The sequence below is a fragment of the Equus caballus genome, chromosome 17 (assembly GCF_041296265.1).
Source record: "Equus caballus isolate H_3958 breed thoroughbred chromosome 17, TB-T2T, whole genome shotgun sequence".
In the NCBI taxonomy this organism is placed as follows: Eukaryota; Metazoa; Chordata; class Mammalia; order Perissodactyla; family Equidae; genus Equus; species Equus caballus.
The window spans coordinates 49318021-49328324 of record NC_091700.1 but is presented as its reverse complement, the minus strand read 5'-3'; the positions used below and the strand labels follow the sequence as shown (position 1 = coordinate 49328324).

At 42.4% G+C, this 10304-nt stretch overlaps 1 protein-coding gene and 1 pseudogene across 1 annotated transcript; both read right to left on the bottom strand.

Moving 5' to 3' along the window:
- Window positions 1-382: 382 nt before the first annotated feature.
- Window positions 383-2423, bottom strand: KBTBD7 (kelch repeat and BTB domain containing 7). Its single transcript, NM_001257123.1, is given in 1 exon segment — window positions 383-2423. A coding segment is annotated over 1 exon segment (2040 nt). The 3' UTR covers window position 383.
- A 3851-nt stretch (window positions 2424-6274) lies between these two features.
- Window positions 6275-6941, bottom strand: LOC102150884 (mortality factor 4-like protein 1 pseudogene; annotated as a pseudogene).
- Window positions 6942-10304: the final 3363 nt, after the last annotated feature.

Below are 10304 nucleotides of genomic sequence, written 5' to 3'. Positions count from 1 at the left end.
TTTGTGGCACTAAGTAGAATTAAAAAGTTAAGAGAAGACTAAATTAGATAATCAAAATATAAACTAGCGTAACGAATCAAAACAAAACACTCCACTGGTGCAATGAATACCTGAACAATGAAAAAAACCACCAACCATTCTAATCAATTATATAGCTCACTTTTTGCATATTTCAATCTCGACTTTTAGCACAGTAAATTATTATACAGATTGATTTTGTGTACTGTTTAAATTTTGTAACATTATGTGAGTAATTCAAACATTACCCTTTCTAAACCAAATCTGCGGTCCTAATCACCTTTTTTTTTTTCCAAGAAAAAGGAGAGAATATCTTTTTAAGATACATTCCATAGCAGTAGAAATATCTTAGTGTTTCAAAATATTTACAAAGAACCCTGCTGATCCTGTGCATTTCGCTGAGGGGCTACCTGCACCCAGACTTCATCATCAGAAAAAGAACTTGAACTTCCTGACTCAGAGTCCAGCTCACTGAATCCGTCTAAGTCCCATTCAGTGCTAGACTCACTGCGTGCATCATCTTCCTCAGTGATGAAACTCTGACCCGGCTCAAGGCAGGAAGGATAAACACGAGCACAGAGGCAAATAAAGCCAGAGTCAAACTGCAAAAGACCTAACATGGTACCTATATTAATCCACTGGTCTTCCCTAGTATCATATTCATACACAGTCACCCGGTTTTTTTTCCATTGTGGGGTGGTAGAAGTGATGAGGAGCAATTTTTGGCCGTGATTGACAATCTGGTAGTTATGGGTCTCTGAGTCCAAGGGAATGTTACTAATCCGCCTCCATTCTCCCCTGGCTGGGTTATAGACCTTCATGACCGGGATGTCACAGATACAATAGATCTCATCATTGAACACACAGGCTTCCTGAAAGTCGCTTCGTTTAAGAGATGCACAGTTCAGCCACATATTGTGGCTAGGATCATAGCATAGCATGCGTTTACTGTTCACAGCATAAAGATAGTTCTGAACCACTATTAGTTCAAAGGAATAGAAGGAATGGGGTACCGGAGCCACCAGTGCCCACTGGTTCCTCTGAACGCTGTAGCATTCCACTTCCTTCAATTTAACTCCTGTAACAGGGTCTCGCCCACCCAAAATGTAAATGTAGCCATTGAGGTATGCCACATCCATGCCCTCACGGCAGAGCAAGCGGTCCGCAAGTTGCTGCCAACTATTCTGGGCTGGCTTATACACCCAGAGGTCCTTCCTGGGCTGGGCAGCTAGATAGATGTCATGGTCTGGAGAGACACAGACAGCTGAGGAGGTGACAGTCTTAGTGTGAGCCAAGCTGGTCAATGGTGATGGCATTGTGTAAATGTCCCCCGAGTATGGGTCATAGCACAGAAAGGGATCTCGGGGATGTCCAAAGAAGATCACCATCTCCTTGGCACACACGCCCAGCCTCTGGGGTGGATTTTCTGCTGTGGACACAACAGAGCCGCTGCTGCTCTCTGGCTTTGGCACCAGAGACTTGTACAACATGTCACCGTATCGCATCTGCAGGGCCGCTTCAATAAGGTCCAGACAGTACTTCTTCACAATGGGTTTGGTCAACAGCCCTTTCAGGTAATCTTGATCTTCATCAGTGAAATGTGTCCAGCGGACACACTTGAACACTTCTGCAGCACTGGGACCCCGCTCCTTGGGAGCCGCCTCCAACCACTGTACGGCCACATGACACACTGTCCGCTCACTTTCGATGTCTAGACTATCCAGGCGCAGGACAGCCAGCAGCTGGGCCAAGGTCAGATCTGCCAGACTCTCCTCCCGAACTGAACCCATCCGGCTGAGCTGCTTGAAGTTGTGAGCTATAAAGGACTGGGCCTGTGACCGCAGCTTGTGATGGTCGAAGGCATCCGCAAACTTGAGGATGGCGGTGCAGTTGGCCAGATCTAGGCGGCGGGCTAGGAAGGAAGCACAGGCTTCCCGCACATATTCCAGCTGTAGCATGTCGGAGGCCGCGTAAAGGCGCTGCACGTTGGCCTCGCTGAGAGAAACGCGGCCCGTGTAGCAGTAGTCGACCAAGACCTCGAAGGACTCGGCATCCACATCGTGCATGGTTATGCTCGCCTGCTGGCTCTCGTACATGCCGCCAGTGAACATGCTCTTGAAGTAGGGACAGGCGGCAGCCAGCACGTTGCGGTTGCAGGAAAAAAGGCGGCCCGTGCCAGGCCCGCTGCCAGGTGTCACCACCTCGATGGTCACATCACACAGCAGCCGCGCGTCGTAGAAGGACTTGAGCTGTGCCAGCAGGGCTGCAGAATGGGCTGCGTCCTTCAGCTCCTCCGGGCCCGTGAAAAAAGCCGAAACCGAGGGCTTGGAAATCCTCTTGGGCCGCCTCCCACCGCGGGGACTGGCGAGGCGGCGAGAACGCGGAGCTTCTTCCCGGGACTGCATGGTGGAGATGGCGGCGGGGTGCCGACGGCGAGAACGGGTGCAAGGACCGGGCTTGGGCTCCTCCTCACCCTCCTCTGGCTGGCGCTAAGATCGCGGTCTGCCTGAACAGACGGTAGCAGGGGCCGCAATTACTCAACTCCGCCCTTCGCCGCGGTGCTGCTTCCCTTTATCGCGTAGACAGTGCCTGACTCACCCTGTTCCAGTTCCGCGCCCTTTCTCCGCCTCAGCTCGCCCTCGCAAGATCCGCTAGCTGAAACCGAGAGAGCCGCCACTGCCGCGCTGGCAATACCGGTAGGCGCCCCGGAGAACTACGGCTCCCAGCTTGCCTTTCGCGCCTCGAGGCATGCCGGTGCCCTCCAGACTCACGGGCATAGGCTGACGGACCGAAGCCGCTTTGCATGTCGGGAGTAGTAGTTTGAGTAATATCGCGAGGCTTCTTGGGGCGGCCTGCTTTAGCTAACGATTAAAAAGCGTTAATGCTCTTCAATTTGATGATTTAGAGCACCGGGTTTGGAGTCCAGAGTAGAAGCCCCGTTTTAGGATTCATTCATTGTGTGACTTCTCTCTGAGAGCTTTTCCCTCTTTGTAAAATGGAGATGATGGTATTCATAGGATTTTGTGAGGATGGAATAATTTGAGCAGGACGTAGGACGCTTTAATAATTATGTGTTGATTAGAACAATAATTAATTACTTACGCCGTACCTAGAATATATTCAGTCATTGCTAGCTTTTCTTTTGGAGTTTCTGAAAAATGAGACACCTCCTAATTTGAAACCATGAGCAATTTCTGCAAAGAAAAGCTCCAGCTCTTAATGTTGCTTCCTTTGAAAGGTTCTGAAGGGTATTGCAATATTTTCAATACTAAACTATATCCATAGATTCATTAGGATGTCTTTGACAAAGATGAGGTCCTAGAGAACAGCGTTTATAGATGGCGTCAAATGCAAATCAGGCTTATAAATAGGTGGGTTGGCCTCTCACCAGATGGACACTTCATTTCCTGGGGAGCAAGATTATTTTCATAAGCTCTTTATGTGAGTGTTTTCAAGTTGCACCTTTCACTTCCTTGCCACAAATCAGTTGAAGATTCTGAAATTGTTTTTATTAAGGTGTTTTAATGAGAGTTTTAAATGAAAATATTTAAACAAATAAACCTTGTATCATACAAAAACACAAGATCCTCAGAGCTTGGTATTCATACATGCCGTGATGTTTCTTGAATTAATATAGTACAATCTATGTTTTATAAATGTTTTTGATAGATATTGATCAACATTGTCTGTTAGTTAAATCGTCAAAATCAAGTGCTTAGAGGGGCTGGCCCCGTGGCCGAGTGGTTAGGTTCGCGCGCTCTGCTGCAGGCAGCCCAGTGTTTCGTTGGTTCGAATCCTGGGCGCGGGCATGGCACTGCTCATCAGACCACGCTGAGGCAGCGTCCCACATGCCACAACTAGAAGAACCCACAACGAAGAATACACAACTATGTACCGGGGGGCGTTGGGGAGAAAAAGGAAAAAATAAAATCTTAAAAAAAAAAAATCAAGTGCTTAGAGATTAAGTAAAAAAATAGAGAACTTTTATTTAAAAACCAGACTGCTCCTGCTACTAGTTTGCCATGGTTACCATAACTTAATGAATGACATCTTTAATATTACACAAATAGGTGGATAACTGATAATAGAATAACTCTCAGTCAAATTGTTTTTCTCTCTTTTCCTATTAGCTGAAGACGTCTATTGTAAAAACCCTAAGATAGAGACCTTAAACTAAGTCGGGCTCTGGACTCCTGTGTCTCCTCTGCACCTCTGTTGGTCTCCCTCACATACACCACAGAGAATTAAGTCACTAGTAATAGCAATTGCTTTCTCACCTGAACTAAACACCAGCTGGGGAAAAAGAAATTTAAAAAATGTTTTATATTGGTAAAATATATATACCATAAAAGTTACCATTTTAATGACTTTAAAGTGTATATTCCTTTGGGATTAAATACGTTCACATTTTTTGCAACCATCACCATCATCCATCTCCAAAACTCTTTTTATCTTGCAAAACTGAAATGTTGTACCCATTCACAATAACTCTCCTTTCCCCTGCCCCAAAACCCCTGGTAACCACCATTCTACTTTCTGTTTCTTTGAATTTGACTACTCTGGGTGTTTCATATAAGCTCAGTGATTGATTTTTAGTTTCCTTATATCTGCCCTTACTTTGTTACTTGGCTTAGATTACCCTTCACAGAATTCAAAATATGTAGTATACACTGTGCCCTAAGGTCTAGAGTAGTGCGGTCACAGAGCTCTCTCAATGTTGCAAACATTTTGTATCTGTGCTGACTGATACGGTCACCAGAAGTCACCTGTAGCTCTTGAGTTCTTAAAATGTGGCTAGTGCAATTGAGGAACTGAATTTTAAAATTTAGAAACATAGCATTGGTATCAATGCAATTCAATGGAAAAAGAAAACTCTTTTCAACAAATGGTGTTGAACAACAGGATCACAATGTGAAAAAAAATTAACCTTGACTCCTACCTTATATCCTAAACAAAAGTTAATTCAAAAGAGATCTTAATATTAAATGTAAAGTGAAACTATAAAGCTTCTAAAAGAAAACATAGAAGATTATCTCTGTGACTTTGAAGTAGGCAAATATTTTTTAGGACACAGGAAACACTAACCTTAAGAAAATTGATAAAATGAACTTCAACAAGATCACAAGCTTTTGGCTGTAAAGCAGTACTACTCAAAAAGCAGTAGAAACAAAATAAAAAGGCAAGACATAGACTGGAAAAGAATAATCATAATATATACACCCAATGGCCAATAAATCTATGAAAAGCTGCTCAATGTCATTCATCACGAGATGAATGCAAATTAAATTTGCAATGAGAAAACTGCACACCCACTAGAATGGCTAAACTTTAAGATCTAGAATGCTAAATGTTGATGACAATAGGAAGCCTTTGGAACCCTCACATATTAATAATAGGAATATAAATTGGTATATCCACTTAAAAAACATTTGGTAGTTTCTTTGAATGTTTTGTGTGTGTGTGTGTGTGAGGAAGATTCACCCTCAGCTAACATCCATTGCCAGTCCTCCTCTTTTTTTGCTTGAGGAAGGTTAGCCCTGAGCTAACATCTGTGCCAATCTTCCTCTACTTTGTATGTGAGATGTCTCCACAGCATGGCTGATGAATGGAGTAGGTCCACACCTGCGATCTGAACCCGCGAACCCCGGGCCGCCAAAGGGCAGTGCACAGAGCTTTAACCACTCGACCACAGGGCTGGCCGCTCTTTGAATGTTAGATGCCTAATAATTTCACTCCTAGGCATTTTCCCAAAGGAAATTAAAACGTCTGTCCACAAAAAACGTCAGTCCACAAAAAGACTTGTACAAGAATGTTCATAGTAGCTTTATTCACAATAGCCAAAAACTGGAAACAAGCCAAATGTGTATCAATAGGACAATGAAAAAATTTGTGGTATATTCATACAGTATAATACTACTCAGAAATAAAAAAGAAACAACTCTTGAACATGCAATATTGTAAATGTTTCAAAAATTTTATGTTGAACAAAAGAAGCCAGATATACAAGAGTACAGTAGTACGACCATTTATGTGCAGTTCCAGAACAGTGAAAATAAGCTTTGCTGAATAAAAATCATTATAGAGGCTGGCACTGTTGGAGAAAGGGGTTTGGCAGATTGCTGAATTGACTGGAAAGGGACGCAAGGAAATTTTCAAGAGTGAAGGAAATGTTTTCTTCTTGATTGGGCTGGTGATTACATGGGTGCGTGCACTTGCCAAATTCAGTGAAGTGTCTCTTAAGATCTGTGCACTTAATTTACTTTAAATTATACCTCCTCTTAGGAGGAGCCACTTCTGCTGGCACTAAATAAAGTTGTAGAATTCTTTGCCAGGAAATTGTGATGATAGTTCAGTCATAAATAAAATAGGACTTGTCTCATCTAGAGGAGTATAGACCAACATCACGCCAAATCTCAGTAGAAGTGGCTGGCGCTCTATTCCACCTGGGACAAAGATGCCTTGGGGTAATCTTTGAGAATTTCAGCATACTGGGTCTTTCAAATTTGTAGAGTAGCTGAGTGCCCAACATTACATGCCAGTATACTTTTATTCTCAACATAACTTCATTAACAGCATTATTATTACCTAATTATCTGTGTTTCCTCAAGATTTCTTGTAATTTGCATAATCCTCTACAATGGAATCCACATTCTTCTTGTCAGGAAGATAAAGAGCTGGTTTTGTCTGGTATTTAAGCCTCAGTCATCAACAAACCATCATTTTAGTTCTTTAAGAATCTTTAGGAGTTGAAGTTTAACTTAACTCTGTTCATGAGCGTTTCCAACAGCTCAGTCCACTTGGGCCCTTTCTTTCTGGGGAGGCCGAGGCGTCTCACTAGGACTGCCCCATTTCCATTTCTGAGTGACTCCAACATTTTTCTCTTGCAGATCAGATATCTTCTTTCCTGGGGCAGCCCCTCTCATCTTCCCCACTGAATATTCTCCTGATTGGTTTCTTGAAGCTCTGTTTCTGCAGATTGGTTTTCATGTATTTGAGTACTCTGCTTTCTGGAACACACTCATCCCAGTTTTTATTCCAACCACTATAATGTATAAGGTATTTCACTTGTTTGTCTTTTATCACAATCTTGACACACTTTGTTTCATAAAGAAGCCCACGAAAGCAGAGCACCGGTTCGCCTTCTCAGAATTTTGTCTTCTGTGCAGTGTGTGATTCTCCAGTGCCTCCTCTTCCCACCCCATGTGAGTACCGCCCCTTACTCCCCACCACACCTAACTCAGGTCCTGCTTGCAGTCAGGGGCTGCCAGATTGTCATCCTGGGCCCCATCAGTATTGTTTTTCACTCTGATTTTTAAACAGAGTCTACAAACTGTTCACTCCTTTCTTTTTTTTTTCTTTTATAAAGATTTTTTTTTTTATTTTTCCTTTTTCTCCCCAAAGCCCCCCAGTACATAGTTGTGTATTTTAGTTGTGGGTCCTTCTAGTTGTGACATGTGGGATGCTGCCTCAGCATGGCTTGATGAGCAGTGCCATGTCTGCACCCAGGATTCAAACTGGCGAAACCCTGGGCTGCAGAAGCGGAGTGCGTGAACTTAACCACTTGGCCACGGGGCCAGCCCCGAACACGCTTTATTTCTACATCCAAAATGACTCACACTGCTTTTAGTCATTGGCTGCCATGAAAGTTTTTATGGGTCTACTCTTGCTCAATTGGAGAGTGCCTAGTGAGTGAGCTGCCTGGGGCGTGACTTCTGTTCCACTTTAGGGGCAGCTAACTTGTTTCAAACCTGTCATATACTTTAAAAAAATTTTAGAGCCAGCTCTGATGGCCTAGTGGTTAAAGTTCTGTGTGCTGCACTTTGGTGGCCTACTCATTCGGGGCAAGGACCTATATCACTCATCTGTCAGTAGCCATACTGTGGCAGTGGCTCACATTGAATAACCAGAAAGGCCTACAACTAGAATATACAACTATGTACTACGATTTTGGGGAGAAAAAAAAAGAGAGAGAGGAAGATTGACAACAGATGTTAGCTCAGGGCGAATCTTTCCCAGCAAAAAACAAAAACAAAAAGAATTTTTTAATTCATTATTTAAAAACTTTGAAGTATAGCTTGCATACAGAAAAGGGAACAAATCAAAATTGTAAATGCAATGAATTATCACAAAATGAGTACACTCGTGTAACATTCACTCAGGTCAAGAAATATAGTATTACCAGCATCCCAGAAGCCTCACCCCTCAACACATGTCCTCCTCTTGACAGTTGCCCCAACATGACAGTTATATGCTTTTTAAAATAATTTAAAAAACTTTTTATTGACTGTCTCTAGAAGTTTGTTAATCCTGGGTCCCTTGACTCAATTTCAAATTCGACTTAAAAACTCCAAAGTTTATTTTTTAAATAAAGTTTGTTATTCCTTGATATTCTAAAAGTGTTGTGCATATGAAGCAACAAACTTTGGCTTTCCAGATTTTTTACAAGACCCCTGATTTCTCTTTGGCTTATCTGTTCATTTCTAACATTTTTCTGCTAACAGTTAAAAGATGTCCATTTTATCTTTGTAGTTTGAGAGACTAAGTCTGTCTGAATGAAGCAGGGATTATGAGTTTAATCAAATCTCATTGTATGGAAATAAAGTGTATAACAACTGAAAGTACTCATTAATTGAATAACGGATGTCCTAGGTCCTTGCTACTCTACGTGTCGTTTGTGGGTCAGCAGCATCCACCATCACCTGAGAGCTGGTTGGAAGTGCAGAATCACAGGCTGCAGACGTACTGAATCAAAATCTGCATTATGGCAAGATCTCCAAGTAATCTGTACACATACAGAGGTCTGAGAAATATACCATTGGAGGTTTCTGTAGGTTTATAGCTCCACTATTTGTTTCGACTTCTTTTTCTTCCAAATAAATTGAGTGCTGTAAGGAAAAGCCAGAGCTGGAGGATGAAGGAAGGGCAAAGACCTTGGCAGTGGTAGGAGGGTTACTGGACGCATTAAGGAGGTGCCTCCCTTTGGCTAAAGAAGTGCTTTTCCCTTTTGTCCTCTTTCCCTCTTAGAGCCTTCCCTTCCTTGGCATGTGTAGAATGATGACACTGATCATCAAATGAATGAACGGTAACAAATCAATACTCCTTTCTCTTGCTTCCCCTCTTACAGTTTTTCACTTTCTTTTTTTGTTGCTGTTTAAAGATTGACACCTGAGCTAACAACTGTTGCCAATCTTCTTTTTTTTTTCCTTCTTCTTCTTCTCCCCAAAGCCCCCCAGTACATAGTTGTATATCATAGCTGTAGGTCCCTCTGGTTGTGCTATGTGGGATGCCGCCTCAGCATGGCCTGATGAACAGTGCCATGTTTGCACCGGCTTCTGAACTGGGAAACCCTGGGCAGCAGAGCAGAGTGCATGAACTTAACCACTTGGCGGTGGGACCAGCCCATTTTTTACTTTCTTAATGAATATTTGCAGAAATCATGTTTTCAAGTTTATGTATTTAGGGTTTTTTCTGAAAAAAAGGTAGAATTTGAAAAATTACATGTAGTCTCATAATTGACATAGTATAGCAAGTTAGAGTATCTACATTTTGCCTTGTTTCACACAATGTGTAATATTTACATTGCCTTGCAAAAATGTTTGTGTTATAAAAAATGCCTGAAAACAAAATCAGTTTCTGTGTTTCTTTTACCCTCAAAGTCTCAACATGCTCTCAAATTAAATCAGATTTTCCAGAGACATATATTATTTTAGGGGGCAATGCCTACCCCTAGGGAAATAATAATATTGATTCAAATAGGATTAAATTATCTCTCAACTCAGACCAAGTGAGAGGAAAAACAAAGGAAAGCTTTCTTTAAAGAACACCAGCTAAAAAACGTAGAAAGAATGAAACAATAACATCACCATTTTGTAACTCCCAATCTAACAGCTGATTCAGGCAAAGTAAGAATCATTAACTGATGTTAAATCAGTGAGAGGAAAGATCCTTGGGTGTATTAGCTACATATTTTGGTGAAACAAATCATCCCAACAATTAGTAGCTGAAAACAACAAACACTAATTCACTCAATTCTGAGGGTCAGGTATCCTAGAGCAGGTAGTGAAGTGCTCTGGCTCAAGGACTCTCCGGAAATTGTAGTGAAGCTGTTGGCCAGCGCCACAGTCATTTCAAGACACAAATAGGGCTGAGTGATCTGCTTCCAAGCTCACTCATGAGCTAGTTGGCAGGCTTCAGTTCCCTGAGGGCTGTCAGACAGAGTCTGTTTTGCCATACAACGTGGTGTGAGCCACTCCTGGGACTGCTCACGATATTGCCTTGCTTCCACC